Source organism: Panthera pardus, unplaced genomic scaffold, assembly GCF_024362965.1.
Source record: "Panthera pardus isolate Hobbes unplaced genomic scaffold, ASM2436296v1 HiC_scaffold_11, whole genome shotgun sequence".
Classification (NCBI taxonomy): Eukaryota; Metazoa; Chordata; class Mammalia; order Carnivora; family Felidae; genus Panthera; species Panthera pardus.
Genome location: NW_026526666.1, coordinates 94,831,900 through 94,851,216, shown reverse-complemented (window position 1 = coordinate 94,851,216; position 19,317 = coordinate 94,831,900). Strand labels below are relative to the sequence as shown.

Genomic DNA, 19,317 nt, shown 5'->3' with positions numbered 1-19,317 from the left:
TCACGTCTTCACATCACTTTCCCTCCGTACAAATCCGAGTACAAATTTGCTGTTCTTAATAAGGACACTAGTCACACTGGATGAGGACCCACCTGAATGGCCTCATTTTAACTTAATCACCTCAGTAAAGACCTTATCTCCAAATATGATTACATTCTGATGTTCTGCGGGTTAGAACTTCAATATGAGAAGGGAGGGGGGCAGAGGGACACAATTAGGCCCATAATAACCCCTACTAGCTAGAATATGTTGGACATATAGTAAAAACTCAATGGAAACGTGTTGGCTGACTGGCTGTGGCTGCAGCTTGGGGAATGGCCTGAAGAGGGTGCCTGGAAGAAGCCACCAGTTAGGAAGCCCGGCAAACATTACAGGCACGAGTGGGTGAAGACATGCACTTGTCAAATACGTATGAGCACTCCCCGTGCCAGGCCAGACACTGGAAAGACAACTGTAAAGGAGATACAGACCCTGTCCTTGTGCATTCCACACTCCGCTGGGGACAATAGTCCAATAACCAGGGAATTGCACTTATAAGCAGGGCGGGAGGGTAGATTAAAAATGACCAGATTCCATTTAAATATACGGTGTGGGACTGGAGCTGCCGAATCATCCCCAGGGAGGTTTTTTTGAGCCTGGAATGTGCCAGGCCTGTGCTTGGCAGCAAGGTTGGTGTCCTTGACCCGGACAGCCTCATGTGTCACTTCCCTGCTTAAAACCCTCTAATGGCCTCCCACTGCACCTGGAGTCTTGTCCACCCCTCCCTCCCCATGGCCTACGAGGTTCACTGGCACCCTCTGCCTTCACTCACATGCCCCAGGCACTCCGGCGTTTCCTCTGCTCCCTGAATTTGTTGAGTTCATGCCTGCCTCTGGGCCTTTGTTCCTGCTGTTTTCTCCGCATGGCTGCTCTTACATTCAGGTCTCAGCTGAAACGTCTCCTCCTCAGAAAGGCCTTCTCTGATGAGCCCAAGCCCATCACACTCTGTCACATCCCACTTTAATTTTCCTCGGGATACTCATCTGGAATGGTCCTGCTTAGCTCTTTCCACCCTCACCCCCCACTGAGATGCCACCTCCACGGGGAGGGCCAGTGCCTGGCACACAGTGGCATTCCGCACTTGCTCCATGCAGGGATGAGTGCCGGCCTCCTCCCCCCTTGATCCAGGCAGCCACCAGGCGCCGCGTCCTCTCCCTACACATTTGACATCCTGTCCTCTCTTGGTTGCCACTGCCTGGGCCCAGATCCCACTCCCCCCCTGCCTCTCGTCCCCATCTCCAATTCATTCTCCAGTTCTGCCCCGTGCACTCCAGTCTCACACTGACCTTCTCAAGATTCCGGAAGGGCTGGTCATACTCGGATTTCTTTGCAAAGGCTCCTCCATCTACAGGAATACCCTTCTCCTTTCTTCCTCTGGCACTGGCCACAGCCCCTCTCACCCTTGGGTCTTGGGGTTCCCTAGCCCCTTATCTGATTTCTCTCCTTCTACTGGAGCAAGTACCAGCTTTTACCTTGGCAGACTCAGATGTTTAAGAAACAGAGCTTTGTTTCCTGGCTTGATTTAATCTGTCTGCCGACATTTTAATCCAATAATTTCCTGGTAAACTTGTATTCAATGGATTTCTCATTCTCTACTGTTTAAACTCAATCTCCTCGAGGTTATTTCTTTTCATCTCCCCCTCTTCCGGCCCTGGGGCTCATGTTCAGTGTGTAGGAGGTGTTGCCCAAATGCCAGGGAAGCATGTCTGTGGAGGGCACCCACTCCTTGGGTGTCCTCTGTCCTGGACCTTTGTGGGCCTCCCACTACTGGGAGAACTCAGCTGTGCGGGCCTCTCCTCCCGCTGTGGATTCTGCTCATAAGCTTCTTTCCCTGCTACATCTGAGGGGATGACCTCTGGTCAACAGATCCATATGGGTCACTCTGTACTGTCCTCAGCCCCAAACCCCAGCCCCTCTGGATATGCCAGACCTCCCACAGCCCTTCTGCACCTTTCCCGGACCACAGTGAGTCTGTCTTCCCAGGGTGAGGCCTGGAGGCCCGCCAACACCCTGCATTACTGACTGCCAGAGGCCAGGCCTGGGATCCCCCAAGAAAGGCTCTATTCTCATTTCAGTGGGGGTGAGGCTGGGGCAACGAGAAACCCATCTGTTAGCTCTCTCTGGCTTCCCAACAACTGTCCTGCCCTTGACTGGCTATGTTGGTTACAGACAGTTCTGACTCTGCCTCCTTTGTATCTTTTTAGTACGACACCTGGACTGTCTTTGGCTTCTGAAGCTCAGGATTTGTCATCTTTGTTCAGCCCAGTGTGATGCCTCCCTGGTTTGTGATGAGGCTGTGAGCTCCTCCAGGAGCAGGCCTCTTTTCAGCCATCTGAGTCCCAGTGCCTCGAGGGTCAGTGTGTGCTCAGGTGTGCCAAGAATGACTGACCCCGAAGGGCAGTCCTGGGCTCTCCTGGCCTTGCTGATGGGTGGGCAGCAGCTTCCTTCTTCCTTCCAGGGTTCTGCCTGGTAAGGTCTGGTCCTCAGCCCTCTTTCTCTTCCCTGCAGTGGGCGGGGGCAGACAGGTTCCCCGGTGGGGAAATGGCACACTCTGCCAGGCTTCTGAGGCATTTACTTGTAACATCGGCTCAGCTTTGTGCATGCTGACAGGGCCTGGGCCCACAGCCCAGCCCAGTGGAGACAACACTGGCTTTCCCATAGCTGGAGGCTGAGGCAGAGAGGGCGGGGGGCGTGGGGGGAAGGCAGCCTGGGACGGTGTTCAGACATGTGGCAGAGGCCAGGGAAGGGGCCCTACCCAGGCTCTACCAACAGCGGGAGGGGAGAAATGGGCAGTTTTTTCCTCCAGCCCATTCAGTTTCCCTCTGAAGTCAGCCTCTGATGGAGTGCCCAGGCCACAAAGCCTTTCACGGGGTGCCCCCAAGTGGTCTTTTGGGGAAGCGCACCCACTCCGTGGACCAAGTTACTGCTGGATCCAGCTAGGCCGCTCATCTGTGAGGCTAGCAGCATCACCGCCATTTGAGTGACAAAACTGAGGCTCAGGTGGGACCAAGGGACCCCCAGGTGCCCTCTCAGCTCTTGAGTTGTGAGATGACTTGTCTCAGCCCAAAGTGACAGCGCCAGCTTTTGAAACCAAGGTCTTTTCTGGTTCAAAGCCGGCCCTCGTCCCTGTCCTGCAGCCTCTCTAGGAAGTCCTTTCTGAGTGCAAAGGGCACGGAGGGGTCCCTTGGCCCCATTCTTGACCGGATGCATACCTCGGCTCTACCTTCCCTTCCCGTAAGAGTTAATCAGTCTCTGCTTGAGCACCTCCAGCAACAGTGACATCATTACCTCACAAAGTATCCACAAGAGCACTTGGCTGCTTTTGTCAGTGGTATATTGTGGGCAAGTGGGGACAGTTGTGGCCACTGAGAGCAGAAGGCAGACCTAAGCTAGGGATGCTCCCTTGTTGTGGGGGGCGGTGGCAAGGCATAGAGAAGCAAGGGTCCAGTCCCCCATGGCAGCGTTACAAGCAGGCCAGCCTGCAAGATTTTGAGGTGATGCCTCCTGTCCCGCTGGACAACAGGGTGCTCAAAGGCTGGCTTTTTGCAGAGGCTCCCAGATGAGGGTGATGCGAGGTAAAGCCTTGGGCTGCAGAGCTGGCTGACGGTAGCGACCTGTGCGATGCCTTGGCCTCCCAGTCTGAGTCGGTGATTCCTGCACTGCCGACCCACAGAGCCAGCTGGAGAAGAGTGGCCAGGGCCTGCGAAGGAGAGAGGGCAGTGTGGAGCTGCCCCTTCCCGGCTAGGTGCTGAGATTTACACCCAAATGTGCAAAGGCCTCTGGCCTGCAGACACCCAGGGGAGTGGCGAGGGAGTCTTGTGCCAGGCCTGCGTGAGAAGGCAGTGGTTGGCACCTCCGGTCAGGCCTTGGGAGAGTCACGGATCTTCTCTGTTCGTCTCCACATTAAGGTTTCTCCCCAGATTGGCATGTCCTCTCTTCTATGCTCCCACACACCCTCTGACCTGGGGCTGATCAGGCTGCTGTCAAGTTCAGGTCGTCTTTGGGGCAGAAACATGCTCATCAGGGGGTAGGAGCATGGCCCTTGGCAGGGACAGACCGAGTTAGGATGTGGTCTGGGAGGCTGTGCAGGTCTGACATATCCTGAAGACTGGGCACGGGGGGGCCTTCCTCAGGCACCGGTGTTTGCCTCCTTCCCCAGGACCACCAATCAGTCACCCCTAGCACCCTACCCACCAAACACAGCCTCCTCCACAACATTCCATGCATAGACTGCCCGGGCAGTGCTTGAATTCCCCCAATGGTGCCAAACTGGTTCTACCTGATACATACAGTTCTGGCCATTGGGAGGAATTTCCCAATGAGGCTGAAATCTCTTCCCTAGAGCTTCTACCCACCGGACCTTGTTCAGCCCAACAGACCCACCAGGGACAAGTCCAACCCGTCCGCAGGGCGACTGTGACAGAATTCAGAACAATCATGCTAGCCCTTGCCAATTCAGTAGCAGCCAGCACGTGGTGCTGGGTCATTTGTACCCCAGGGCCCTTCCCCAGACCATGCTGTAGTTTGCTATCCGCCTTAAAGTATGGTAAACGGAACAGACAGCATCAGACCACCTGCTGTTAGAGGCGGAAGGTTCACCCCACAGCTTGGGAAACACAAACGTGCAGACGGGATGACGGCCGCAGCTCCACAGCACCTGAACCTGGGACGAAGTTGGTACAGTAACCGCTGGACGAAAAGCCCGCGATGGCGCTCGGCCCAAAGGCCCGTGGGTGTGAGAATCTGGCACACACCTGGCGGGTGGCTTCAGCACTGGGGCAGCCCCCTGCCCTGGCGGTGCCTGTCTCCTCCCAGGCCCCCACACAACCGGGCAGACTCGTGTCGTCGGTCCCTAACCGACACTTCCAAACTGGGAGCCAACCAAGTGTGCCCCTGCAACCGGGCAGAAGGATACCTCACGTGCCGGAGGCAGAATTCAGCGAGCACACCGCAGAATGAAGTCCGGAAGGGAGATTAAACGATGAGACAGTTCTGACCTGATTGATGGCAGCAGCTGCTACTTACTGCTGTCGAGAGGCAAAAGCCCCAGAGGTTCTCACGGTGACATCTAAAAGAGGACCCAGACGACCAGACACGCATAATCCTCAGCAGGGGCACGCTCGTGACGGTTTACGCAACGAGCCCAACCCTTTCCTTCACGATCCTGTATTTTTCTCGAGGGTTAATTACAAACACTACCCACCACCTAACGAGCTCTTGCCATGTGCCAGGGCCTGTGCTAGAGCTTTCGTATTCAACTTCGGTTCACCCTCGTGATCCTTTCAGATAAAAACAACTAAAATTACAGATGAGGAAACTTGTATCCAAGGGGAAGTACTAAAAGGGGGAAGGCGAGATGAGGTCAGAGGCCTCTAGAGCCGCAGGCCTGTTTCTCACCACATCTGCGATTATGTCCCAAGATCCAAGGGCTCCGTGTCCTCGTCTTGCCCAGGAGGCCGGTGATGGGGTGGCTGTTGTCCTGGCCCCCGGGGCCTCCGCTCCAAGCTGATCACCTCTCTTAGGTGTGCACCACAGGGTAGTAACTGAGGCTCTGAAACACCAAGTCCTTCGAGCAGGACTGAGGGAGCCGCGATGGAGCTGTCCCTGGGGAAGGGCAGCTCTCCACCTCAACCCCAAAACACACCCCTCCTAGAGGAGGAGGGAGTCTCCCAACTACCTTGCTTTCAACTTCCGTCTCCAACCTCAACTGCTTGCTACTACAGCTTTCTTTCTTCTTTCTTTTCTACTAATAAGACAGTTAAGACAATTCTGTCCATTTTGTTTTATTTGTTAAATTGCTAAAAAGTCATCAGGGAAACCTTAACAAAAAATGAAACAGACAGAGATTTAGATATTAGTGAAGTCCGCTTTTCATTCCTACACTGTTACGTGCCTAAGATGACCATCTCAGGGGAAGCCACCTGGGACCCCTGAGTTGCGGGGAAACCTCACTCACAGCACCAGCTTCGCCAGGGCACGATGGGTGTGCGCTGACATGCACCCTGGTTGGTGGGAGGGGAGCAGAGCGAAGGAAAGAGAGCGGGGGTGGAGTTGACACCTAGGGGTTGCTCTCATTTGACAACGGACACAGTGAGAGGGAGCCACTTACTGGTGACCGTGCAGAACATGCCTTCTGCACTTCGCGGGGAGGCTGCACGGGATGCAGGCCTCAGAGTTCGGCTTCCTTGCCCCTGGGGGTATTCAGATCCTCCCCACTGACTCGTGCACTGGTAAGAGAGCACAGACAACGCAAAGCAGAGCACATCACCATGCCAGGATCACCACAAGGACAAGGACAGACAGACAAACCCACCAGGAACATCACTTTTACGGGGAAGGAAAGAGGCAAAGCAGACGGAAACACAGAAAGATAAAGTCAGAGGACAGCAAGTATCCCTCTGTTCTCCCAACAGCTGGTGGCTTTCTGTTCTCCAAAGTCAAGACTTCTCAAGCTGGTTTTCTTTCATCCTCCTCTTCTTCTTTTCTCTAAAGAGTTCCAACACAGTTCCTAGGATAGTTCATGGTTTTAGCTCTTGATACAGAACTCAAACATTAAAATCAGATCAATCCGTAGAAGGCTGGAAGGAGAGTGAGCCTAGCATTACAACTAAATTTAAGCTTGTTTCAACACCTCATTTGTGCTCCTAAAATATACTATTTGGGGGGGATGAAGGGGTGTTTATGCAGCCCACCATCCACGTTAGTAGAAATGTGAACGAAAACACAGAACCCTCTCTGCTGCCCAGACTGTAAAGTGAGTTAAGGGAAGCTCCGTCCAAGAGGGAAGGAAGACAAAAAGACTCTCACGTGAGAGTCTGAGCAGGGTGGCCGATGAAGCGGACAGGACATGGGGCTCACAAAGGCACACTTGCAGGAATGGAAGGGGTTAAAGCTTCAAGTAGAAACAAAATGTATTTTAAATACTTAAATACTGATAAATAGTTGCTAATTTAGGTGGTCCTGAAGGCTTAAGAAATTGTCTCCTTTTTCTCAGTGAATTTTAAGACAAAACTGGCGTCATGTCAAAACCAGAGTTGTGGTTAGATGTGACCTGGCAGAAGCACCCGCGGGGGGCTGGAAGAATGCTCTCCGCAGCTGAGACGCCTGGAGTCCCAGCGCGCGCGCGTGTGCGGCTTCACAAGGGCCTGAGGACACAATCGCCTTGACTGTGTCGAGTCGCTCTCCTAAGGTATCTGCCCACAGCGCCCAGGAGCCACCGAGACCAACAACACCGGGTGCGGATGAGGCAGATTTTTCTTAAGGAGCTGTCAACAGCCTGGTTCGGAGCGGTGTAGACAATACTGGATGCCACGGAGTGCCGAGGAGCTGGTTACTTTCTAAGAGCATCATCATCTCCACTGCCTCCCTGTTTGGGGAAAACGGAGGGAATCCACAAGCTAACAGCTGGCTTAGGGAGGCCACAGGACAAAGGGAATGATCACCAAGTTGAGAGTCTGAACTTTCAGGCTTCCAAATACTTTATATTTCAATAGGAACTGAGTTAGGAGATGCTGTCCATGCACAAGTGCAACGTCATAAACAAGGTTCAGCAATGGCAATAGTGTAGCATCTAATCTCACAGGCTGCTTTATCTTGTGAATAAGGACTCCACATGGTCTAACAGTCTTTGCCAAAGAAGGACCGGCAACAGCCCAAGGGCGAGGAGTCTGGAAAGCTAAGTGCTGAGCTGTGAGTAGTGGACACCACAGCAGGTCGGCTTGGTAGTTTCCTCATCTAAGGGAGCACATGGGACAGTTTCTGGAACACAGACCTCTCCCTGCAAGCTGGCCCCTTCCTGCGCTTGGCACCACAGGGGCTTTCCCACCAAGACCACATTGTAAAAGCTAATGGCCAGGGGAAAGAATTCAACATGATGTAATAGGAGAAAACACACTTATCAGACAGACTGCTCAGTGCTGGCCGAGAGCCAGGACCCAGGGCCAGCTGTAGCAGGCTTGTGCTTGGGAAATGCTAACAAGAAAAAGGGGAGTGTGAAAGATGGGAAATGCAATGTTTTGAAATTCAAATCCTAAGGGCAAAGTAAAAATCCTTTTTGCACTGATGAGAAATCACCAAGAATCCACATTTAAGTGGTGACATTTGACTTTATTCTAACATCTCCTACGTCCAGCCCATGGTTTAGAGACTGGTCACTTCCAAGAAGATTGGTAAACTTGTAACTTCCTATGTCAACCAAAGACATGCTCCAGTTGGTTGCACTTTATCTCAGAAATGGCGTGAAATAAGAACCCAAACCTTATTTGTGTCATACGTGAACAGCACAATCACAAAGGAGGGGCCGCTCCCGAGGTCAGCCTTGCAAAGACGCTAAGCACATGATGCTCAACCCAACCACCACTCAACAGCCAGGCAGAAAAACGCATGTCACCACAAGGGCAAAAATCATTTCTAGAAGGAGCTATTACTAGGATTTCCTTCCAGGATCAATTTCCACATTGCATGAATACGGACGGGTGGGCCCCATGTGCTCTGGAAGTAAAAACAAGCCCCAAAGGGAAAAAACAGTATTTTTTGATGCTTCAAGGACTTCTCATGATACTGGCATCTTGGAATTCCCTACCAGCCTCCTAAGTGATACCAGAGAAAGGGTTCCAGAAAAGAAATATCTCTAAGAGATTTCCCTGGGCACCTTAGCTTTGTAAAAGAAACAGAAAATGAGAAAGCTTTTAGGGCTTAAAAAAAAAAAAATCCACATATGCCCCCCCCCCCCAAAAAAAAAAGAAAAGAAAAAGGCAGCCTCTGAGGATCAAGTTTTAAGGGAACAAATGTGGTTTTTGGCAACTTGCAATCAAATACGATTGTCAGAAAATTCCAAAATCAGACACCAAAATGTTTTTTCTGAGACACAGAGGGACCACGCAAAAGACCAGCGGACACTAGGTAGACAGGCGTGTCTGCATAAACATCGTCTCACGGTGATCCTGGCACACACATGTGGACAAGAATTCCCGGCTGGGTAACTTTCCTCAGTCACGAGGGCAGAACGGGGCCAGGCAGAGGGTATTACCGCTCGGGTCCTCTGTGGTTTTCAAGGGAAGGGAGGAACAGTTCTCTACAGGCTCCTTCCCCCCCGCCAGCTCCTGGAGCTCGTGGGTCTGGAGCCTCCGCCTGTGCACCTTACACACGCTCTTTCTTTCTCTAACTCCAAGAAGGCCACGTAAGGACTTATGGGGGCTCTTCAGTTGCCTTAGGTTAAGTTCTGACATTAGTCTGTTCCCTAAATTCTTGGTCTAGTTACCAGCAATGTAGAAAAAGGCAGCCGAGCCTCTGCTAAAACACAGCAACAATTTGATCTGAACCAGGACGGAGACCTCTCCCTCTCTGTAAACAGAGTTGGCTATATAATATAGATTTATATATTTATATATAATTTTTTTCGTAATGGAGGTTTGACCCCAGCCTGCAGTGAGTGAGGTTGGGAACTGGGGGTCTGGGGTAATTATGGGGTAATTCTGTCCTTTGTTTTCCCAATTCGCAGTCCAAATGCTTGCACACTGGAAAATTAAAAGCCACAGAAAGGGAAGGGGGTTTAGAACATATTATCTCTTTGCTCGCACAAAGTACAAGGCGTTTGTTTTTGGATAGTACTTCACATTCTGTTTCTTGTCCATGAGTCCTCCAAATATGATGAGTTCGCCCCTGCCTTGTACCACTGTGTGCAGGCTGGTTTCAGGAGGTCCGACCACAGAACTGCTATTAAATACTTTCCATTTGACCCGCCCCTTCTCCTTGGTGTCTTTAATGTCTAGCACGTACATCTGCATGGGCTTGCAGTTCATACTCTGGTACAAAGGTTTGCCAACATTCAGGGACTGCGGAGGGTGGTGGCCCAGGCGGCGGGCAATGGGAGGTAAGGAATGCCCATCCCCTTGGGCAGGCCCTGGGCGAGGGACGGGCACTGTTTCTCCACTGCTCAGGTTCTGGCTCCCGGGGGAGCCTGGAGAAGACCCCAGAGGAGGACTTAGTGCTGTGGATGCTGAGGGGCCTTTGGATGACATTGCTTTGATGGCTTCTAGGCTCCGACGCAGGGCACCTGGGGAGACAGCCCCTGCAAGGGCACTGGCCACGTGTGGTGGGGTATGCACACCATTCGTCTGTTCGGGAGGGTGTCTCGTGCTTCCCCCGACTGTCCTGTTGTCCACACCATCCATATGATTGCTACTCGAAGTGGGTTTCAGATCCCAATTCAGATCTATCGATCCTAACCTCAGATCTTTCTGATCTGGTAGTGACCCTCGTCGGGGGGCCAAAGAAAGTCCCATTTTGAGGTCATATCCGTCAGTGGTAGATGGAGTGCTAGGAGACACGGCCTGCACAGGGCTGTCCAAGGAAGAGCCACCAATCACTGCTGTTCCTGGAGACAAATTCCCACCATTGAGGATGGGGGAGCCATCTCCTCTGGCTGGGGACAGGCTCCCTTCCCGGGAACTTGAGGGGGTCTGCCTTTGAGCTCTGGGCCTCAGTGTTCCCCAGCGGCCGTTAACACAAGGAGCTTCATCCATACTCCTTACTGGAGACTGAGAGCGGTACTCTCGGGTTTCGGGAACCAGGGCTGGAGGAGTGGCGCTGATAGGTGATGGGCGAGAGTTCAAACTTGGGCTGAGTGGGGCTCTCCCGCTAGGAGCCTGACTGAAGACCACCACGCACTGCCCCACCTGGAAGACAAAAGACCTGTGCTCAGTTCTGATCATTCGTCTAAACGGCAAACATTTGATCAGGAGCATCTGGGGAGGCCAGGCATTTTGTAGGTACCTGAGGCACCGAGATGAACATAATGGAGTCTGCCTTCTAGGCTAGAAGGGGAGATAAACATGGGGATAATTTTTGCTGGAGCGTGACAGGTGCTACCATTAGAGTTGTATGTACAGGACAGGGGAGGGGTGGAGGGAGGAATCAGTTTTGGTTTGGGGACCCCGAAGAAAGGTTCATAGACAAAGAGATGCTTAAAAAGCTAGCACTAAAAGGATCAGTGGGGTATATGGGGTGGGGTGGGGAGCGCCTGGCTAGGTCAGTCAGGAGAATGTGCTACTCTTGATCTTGAGGTTGTGAGTTCGAGCCCCACGTTGGGTGTTGAGATTACATGAATAAATACACTTAAAAGAAAAAAAAAAAAAGGATCAGTGGGGCCCACACAGGTTTCTCATCTAAAGGTTCATATATGAGCAATGCTCAAGGAGTTATGGTCAATGCCCACTTCTTTTATGACATCAAGGTATTTTTCATTTCTATACAAATTCGCTTAGAAGTCTGACGAGCTAATTTGGCCCTACAGTTAGGACGTCCTCTCTCACTGGCCTGTCAGTCCTCTGCTCACCCGGCAAGCTGGATGGCACCACAGTTCTGGAGCCCCATGATCTTCATTTTCTACCTTGAGTGGCTGCCAGGCCCAGGGGCCTGAATGCATGTGCAACAACCAAGCATCCTTGAAGAGCTGTAAGAGAAGGACCGACAGGAGGGCTCAGGTGTGGTATAGGTTACAAAACATACACACATAGTTGGGATCTCAAAGCCATGCTGTTTGGTCTAGAGAGTGTGTGGGCTCTTCAGAAGAGCAAAATTTTTGGTTAGCCATTCATTCATGCCCCTTCATTTATTCATATACCACCACTGGCCTGGAAATATGAAACTGTGCTTGTGACCTACGAATGAATTTTAAGTGGTTCTAAATTTTGCCTGTGGTACAGCGCATGGGTAGGTGGCGTAAATAATACATATCCATAACATTCTGAATCTGCATTCTTAAATAAATTCCACGTAAACTGTTTTTCTGTCCCACTCCTCCTAGAAAACATGACAGCAGCATTACAGCCTAAAGAGGAAGTAGGAGTAGGGAGAATATACAAATATTTAAGAGACGAACATCTCTGATTAAAAGTACCTCTCCCCCTCCAAAAAACAAAAACAAAAAGCAGATCTCAGCCAGAAAATACAAAGGTTATATATATACCCAAAGTGAAAACGTATTCTCTAAATACAAATGTGGAAATGGTCTTATAACTGCTTACAAGGCGACACAGGGAAACCAGTTTCGAACACTTAGCAACGTGTGCATCGGAATATGCCACACCAGCAATACTCACAGCGTTGGGACCGCCACACCCTCCAAGGATTAAGATAGTTGCATCATCTATGACAATCTGGGGAGAGGAAGACATTTAAAATAAAACCACAAAGACACAGGCACCTGACCTCCTATGCATCAGTGGTATATGAAAACAGCCTACCCAGATCCCAAATGAGAGTATTCTAGTCATCATAAGCTCTCCAGTCTCCCCAAACCATGTCAATTCTGATCTCTGGGGGCAAATTACTGATGATTCACCTGAATGGATATATCCTTTGTTGATCAAACATTAAAATGAGCGTACCAACCACATAAAATGCAGGGTTCTCTTGAGAAATGAAATAGCAAAGTAAATGCTTTGGGGAGAGGCATAATATAAAGCCACTAAAAATTAATACAACCCATTAGAAGTTGAAAAATAAATACCAGCAAAAAAGAACGACAAAGTCTCTTTGGCTTATGCATGTTGGCATCTTACCTGACTCCCTCCTCCCTTTCCCATCCTAACAGGAAGATGCTACAGTGTTTGCTGAATAGTTATTTTAATTCCTGAGCACCTGAGATTGGCCACCTCGAGGATGAGGACTGGGGCCGGAGATGTTCGGCTTGGACCACGCCCACTGCTCGAGGTCAAGGACCCAGACATCGTTGCTCCTATAAGATAAGGACAGGAGAATGAAGGAGTCAGGAGCCACCAGGGACCCCAGAGCTGATATAAATGAAGTTACATTGGTATTTTATTTATTATTATTTTTAAGTAGGCTCCATGCTGAACATGGGGCCTGAGCTCACAACCCTGAGATCAAAAGTTGCATGCTCTACCAACTGAGCCGGCCAGGTGCCCCTTGAAGTCACATTTATAAAGATGCCTAGCAAAGTGCCATGCTGATGCCATCTTAAATTATTTTTTTCTTCCCCTTCTTTCCCTGGAACCCACCTCAAGAACTTCAAACCTTTGTTCTTCCCACTGACCCGTAAGTCCTCTTTTGAGTCAAACCTACAGCGACATACTAGTATCTAAAGTAAGAACGAATTTTCGTTGGAAGTTTAATTGGCAACAGCTACTGGTCAAGATACAGTCTTTCAAAAGCAAAAGCCACAAGGAAGAGAAAAAAACTGATGCAAAAAGTAGCTCTATCATTGTCTAGGAGATAAAGATTTGTCAATTCTGGCTATACAAATTAATTTCACCACGGCTAATGAGATTTGCAGTTTTATCGAGGACAAACTGGCATCTCCAACCCCCAAGGGACCAGTACGGCAAGGACAGACTCCTGGAAGGCAGTCTCTATTTTACAGTCATCTCGCTAAGGTCGTTTATTCACATAGAGGAACACGGAATAAGAACTCTAATACCGTAAAGCCCTAAAGCGTCTCAGCTGAAGGGCAGCTCACGGTGTCTCAACTGTTTTAAAACAGGAAGATGTGGGGTACGCTGCCCGACAGGGAACAGGGTTGGGTCTGGAATGGTTTTACTGCTGACAGCCCATCAACCTGCCTTTCAGAGCACAGGGAAAATGACCACTGCTTGACGTTGGCCTGAGCTGCCGAGTCATGGCCAGAGATGATGAGGACAGTGGGTGTATCAGACCTGATAGATTTCTTGCTCCTACCCACCCCCCCCAACCCATCCTATCTGGAGAAGGAACCGTTTTCACCTGTCCTGTCAGTCTAGCTCTCTCCTCTAAAGCCCAAAAGGGCACAGGCTGGCTCACAAAGGAGAGCAGGTAAAAGCACCCTGTGCTTCTCGGACAGCAGCCTTCCGTAAGCACAGGTAGAAACAGACAAGGTGGAGGCTATCGCAGAATTTGATCCCACTGAATGAACCACATCCCAAATAAAAAGATCCTACACAGCTCTGACTTTATGGAGGAAGGTTTCCAATGTATTGCTCTATGATGAGGGGATCAACAACTGGAATGCTAGGAAGCAACCCGTGGTTGGATTAATTAGAACCATGCTCAGGAATACTAACCTGACTAGTTCACTCTTCTGACCTGTTATTCCCAGGAGTATTTACCTTCAGGTTGATAGTCAGCAAGCCAAATATACTTACATTTGCCGGGATCCTAAGGAGCCACCAAAGACAATCATTTTATCATCTATCACACAGGAGGAGTGGCCAGCCATGGGAGGTGGCCCATGGGTTGTCACGATGCAGTTCCACCTAATATAAAAAGACAGAAAGAAGCCAAGAAGTCAGCACCACCTGGTCGTACGTGTTTCAGGTGGCAGCAGTAAGTCGGTATCCACTTGACGCGACGATTCTATCACCTTCAGTAGAGATACTGGTAGGATAATAAATGGAGGATGGCGGAAGGTATTTATGCCCTTCTTATAAACCTGCTAAAGCCATATTCACTTTCAAGTTCTCAGTGTGTATGGCTTGGAGGTAGAGTGGAGAGAGGACCAGGGAAGCCACCACGGCTCTTCGCCGCTCCAGGCTCGTGTGCGAAAGGAGCATCACCTCTACTTCCCTCTACAGTCCCGATCAGCTGCAACTACTGAGAGAGCCCTGTACTTACGAGTCTGTTCCAAGAACAAAGGAAAAAGAGTCAGGAGTCAGTCTTGGGGACACGGAAGGAACAATGAATCATCGGAATCCACAGCACACCTGGGGAATTAGCAGCCAGAACTATTCTCCAACTGGCACATTCATTTCTCTAGGAAGAGGATAAAATCTCTTCCACTTTTTCTCTTGGGAATAAAGGTTCGTAGCTTTAGTTTCTTTTTCTTTGAAAACAATTTTAACCTTTTTCTCTAAACTTAACAACAACAATCTTTTAAAAACGTAAGCTCTACACCCAAGCTCTACCAGCCTGAACTCACGACCTGGAGATCAAGAGTCGCGTGCTCTACCGACTGAGTCAGCCAGACACCCCTTAGCTTTAGGTTTTAAGGGGGTCCTGTACACTCTCTGAAACTGTCAGCAAAATCTATGCATATGTAATTTTTTTTTCCTGGAAAAGAGTCCATAGCTTTTACCAAATTCTCAAAGAGATTCCTGGTCACAGAAAAGATTCATTTATTCATATATGTATGTATATATAAATATGCATATGTGTATATATATATATATATATATATTTTTTTTTAATTTATTTTGAGAGAGAGAGAGAGTGAGCACAAGCAGCGGAGGGGCAGAAGGAGAAAGAGAATCCTAAGCAGGCTCCATGCCCAGTGAGGAACCCAGAGTGGAGCCCAAGGAGGAGCTTGATGTCAGGATGGCAAGATCGTGACCTGAGCCGAAATCAAGAGTCAGACGCTTAACTGACGGAGCCACCCAGGCACCCCAGGAATCCATTTATCTAAAATCTTTTATTCCAGATTGGAAGAATCTTATCTTTGTGGCTTACCAGTTTTTAGAGGGTGAGTAAGTATGTATTTCATCAAAGAATCTCTCTGGTTGGTGTAGGGGATAAGGGCTTGGCCGCGTCCAGCCACCAAACAGCACCAGCAGGTCCTTGTACACGACCAGAGTTGCCCCAGCTTTAGGGGAAGGATAGGACCCTAGGAAAGTCAATAACACCATCGTCAGGATTCAGGGTCTCACAAGCTGTAGGGAGGTTGTCTATATATGACCATTCCCTGGAAGAGTCACAAAAGGGGAACCTATACCATAAAACATAAGGGAAAGGCGGAGACAAAACTGGTTTGCAGGTCTGACAGAAAACCATCACCAATTTATACATTTTTTTTTTAGTATAGTTGACACACAATGTTACAACATAGTGATTCCACAAGTTTATACACTATGCTAAGTTCAACACAAGTGTAGCTACCACCAATGGCTACATCGACTATTACAATATCACTATCAATTTATACGTCTTTTATAATGAAAACAGAGAAACCTGAATTAGAGGAAAGTTACTTAGTTTGCTTACCTGAAATGAGGGATGAGAGTACCTATCTCATAAGGCTGTTTTGAGTATTAAGTAATACATCTGAAGCACACAGCACAGCGCCTGGCACCTAGTAGGTGCTCAATAAATGTTGACTCTCCTGCCCATCCCTTTAATAAGCTTAATAGACATAACAAAGGAAAGAAAACAACAGATCAAGGAGTATATGTACAGGCTAGTTCCTGGATGCAACTTAAAAAATAAAATAACTGCTGTTACCCAACATAGGTAAAAAGGGAGGCACGCAGTTCTCATTTGTTAGCATAGTGGCCTCTAGGCCTCTAACTGTGGGCTTCGCTAGCACAAATGGGGGCGAAATTTCAGGCGCAGTGTGAAGACACTGCAGTGAAGATGTAGGCCGCGGTACCAAGAGTGGCCATGAAGGCCCTCCGGGCTGGATCTGTGAGCTTTGCTGACCAAATTTTGGAACAACAGAAATGTGGCTTATGCTAGAAAACCTTACGGATAACAAATGTCACACAGGAGCATGATTTTTCAGAGCCCTTTCTGCATTTATGTAACAACTGCTAGTTCTCCCAACCTCTTACTCTGCATGCCAGAGTAGGTTTGCTTTAGTTTGCTTAAGACCAAAGAAATTTGTCTCAATACATACGTAAATATGTACATATGTACCCAGGTGTCAGTCAATACTAATATTCAAGAGAAAAAAAATGTTAAAGCTGCAGGGTCCCTTAAAAAAGACAAAAATCATCAGCAGAAGGAATCCCAACAGTGTATTAACCTCACGGCAGCGGAGGTGCTCCCATTCCGGGAGACAGAGGTGCCTTCCCCTTCAGCAAAGGGTTTTTGGGGACACGGTGTTGATGACAAAGTCTCAAGGTTGAAAAAGCGGAGTAAGTGATGGTCTTCTTGGGATCCAACTTAAGAGTAACTTACCATGGGATGAGAAGGTACCGATTCTCGAATATGGAGTGGGCATCTCAGAGTACGATGTGGCATCAGCTATTCTGAATACTTTTCTAATAGAACAGACACCAATCCAGACAGGATCTGACCACAGAAATGAGTCCTCTCTAGGAATGATTCTCCTGTCAATCGGCAGCACTGACTGAGGTCATACTGGCTGAGGTATTGCAAGAGTTGGCTCTTGCTACCCTCCTACCCCCCAGGTATCATGACTAAGGGGGCTATCGTCCTTCACAGAGTCTTGCGATTTCTGGGGTAAACTTTTTGCCTTCCCGGGAGGAAGCCTCCTAGACCAACGAGAAAACCTAACTAATACAATGGTCTAGTTAAAATGTTAGTATTATCCCCAAATTATTTAATTTGTGAAATATCAAACAAAGCTTCAAGTTCTTACCCTTACCTTGGAACTCGTAAATACTATGAAAAAGTTGGGAAAAGCTTAAAAAACCTACCAGACTAAAATCTGGGTTTGGATTTGAAATACTGGAAATCCTGGCTTTTAAAATCAAGTGTATAAAGTAAAGCAGCACCGTTTGCAATGAAATGGATGGAGCTAGAGAGTATTATGCTAAGCAAAATAAGTCAGTAAGAGAATGACAAATAAAGAAGATATGGGTGTGTGTGTGTGGGTGGGTGTGGGTGTGTGTGTGTGTGTGTACACACACACACACCCACACCCACCCACACACTAGAATAGTACCTGGTGATCAAATGATCAAATAGTACCTGGTGATCAAAATGAATGAAATCTTGCCATTTGCAACAACGTGGATGGAACCAGAGTGTATTATTTGCTAAGCGAAATAAGTCAGAGAAAGCAAGTATCATATGATTTCACTCATATGCGGAATTTAAGAAACACAGCAGATGAACACAGAGGAAGGGAAGGAAAAATAAGATAAAAACAGAGAAAGAGGCAAACCTTAAGAGAGTCAAATACAGAGAACTGAGGGTTGCTGGGGGGAATGGGCTAAATGGGTGATGGGTATTAAGGAAGGCACCTGTTGGGATGAGCACTGGGTGTTCTATGTAAGTGATGAATCACTGGGTTCTAGTCCTGAAACCAATACTACACTGTATGTTAACTAACCGGAAATTAAATAAAAGCTTAAAAGAATACAATGAGGCAGCAGACCCAGGGTTCCCCAAACAGCAAGACATGGAAACAATCAGGGGCACCTGGCTGGCTCCATCGGAAGAGCACGTGGACTACTGATCTCAGGGTTGCAAGGTGAAGTCCTGTGTTGGGCCTAGAGCTTACTTTAAAAAAATTAATTAAGTTAAAAGACACGGAAACCACCGAACAGAATTTATTTTATTTCTTGAGAGAGAGAAAGCAGGGGAGAGGGAGAGAAGGAGAGAGAATCTCAAGCAGGCACCACGGCCAGCAAGGAGTCCAACACAGGGCTTGATCCCACAACCCTGGGATCATGACCTGAGCTGAAATCAAGAGTCGGATGCTCAACTGACTGAGCCAGCCAGGCGCCCCCAAACAGAACTTTTAGTTGAACATTTGTATCAAATTTATATCAAAAAATTTTAAGTGCGTATACTTTCAATCAGTATTGAAAGCATATACTTCAATCAGTAATTCCATTTCTAAGGATTAATCTAATGATAGCTGGGCAAAATGAAAAAAGAAATAGATACAAGGATGCTCATTTGAAGTGTTAAAGTAGACCAAGAAACATCCATATAAAAAAGCAGTATGTGGTAATTAAAAATCATGCGGCTCTGGGGGCACCAGGGTGGCTCAGGTCATGATCTAACGATGTGTGAGTCTGAGCCCTGCATCAGGTTCTCTGCTGTCAGCACGGAGCCAGCTTCAGCTCCTCTGTCCCCCTCTCTTTCTGTACCTCCCCTGCTCACACTCTCTCAAAAATAAATAAACCTTAAACAAAATTCGGTGGCTCTTTATTTGTCTTAGAACAATCAACGCCCATGCTCTATTAGGCAGAAACTGAAAGCACCAAGTGACAGCGTGTCCATGTTTTAGGGGCTATGGGGATGGTAGGAATGGATGGGTAACTTGACTTTTCCCTACTTTTTAAAAAAGTTTATTTATTTATTTTGAGAAAACACACGCACACAGGAGAGAGCGAGAGATCAAGCAGGAAGGACAGAGAGAGAAAGAGAATCCCAAGCAGGCTGTCAGCGGACCCATTATGAATGAGACCACGACCTGAGCGGAAATCAAGAGTCAGAGGCTTAAGTGACTGAGCCACCCAGGTGCCCCAGGTGACTTGATGGTTAAGAGAAATTGCAATTACAACTAATGATAATGACTAATATTTATTAAGCATGTATCATATGCTAGGCACCTAAGTGCTTTGCATGTATAAGCTAATTTAATTCTTCCCC

At 48.5% G+C, this 19,317-nt stretch overlaps 1 protein-coding gene across 2 annotated transcripts in view; it reads right to left on the bottom strand.

Moving 5' to 3' along the window:
- Positions 1-5,806: 5,806 nt before the first annotated feature.
- FBXO42 (F-box protein 42) overlaps positions 5,807-19,317 on the bottom strand; it is a 97,608-nt gene continuing 84,097 nt past the window's right edge. For both annotated transcript variants that reach the window (XM_019461511.2, XM_019461512.2), the window contains 6 exons: positions 15,481-15,634; positions 14,181-14,291; positions 12,682-12,778; positions 12,141-12,197; positions 11,375-11,491; positions 5,807-10,715 (listed from right to left, as the gene is read on the bottom strand). In XM_019461511.2, the coding sequence (XP_019317056.1) occupies positions 9,600-10,715; positions 11,375-11,491; positions 12,141-12,197; positions 12,682-12,778; positions 14,181-14,291; positions 15,481-15,634 (1,652 nt within the window). In that variant the 3' untranslated portion in view covers positions 5,807-9,599. The remainder of the gene's footprint in view (positions 10,716-11,374; positions 11,492-12,140; positions 12,198-12,681; positions 12,779-14,180; positions 14,292-15,480; positions 15,635-19,317) is intronic.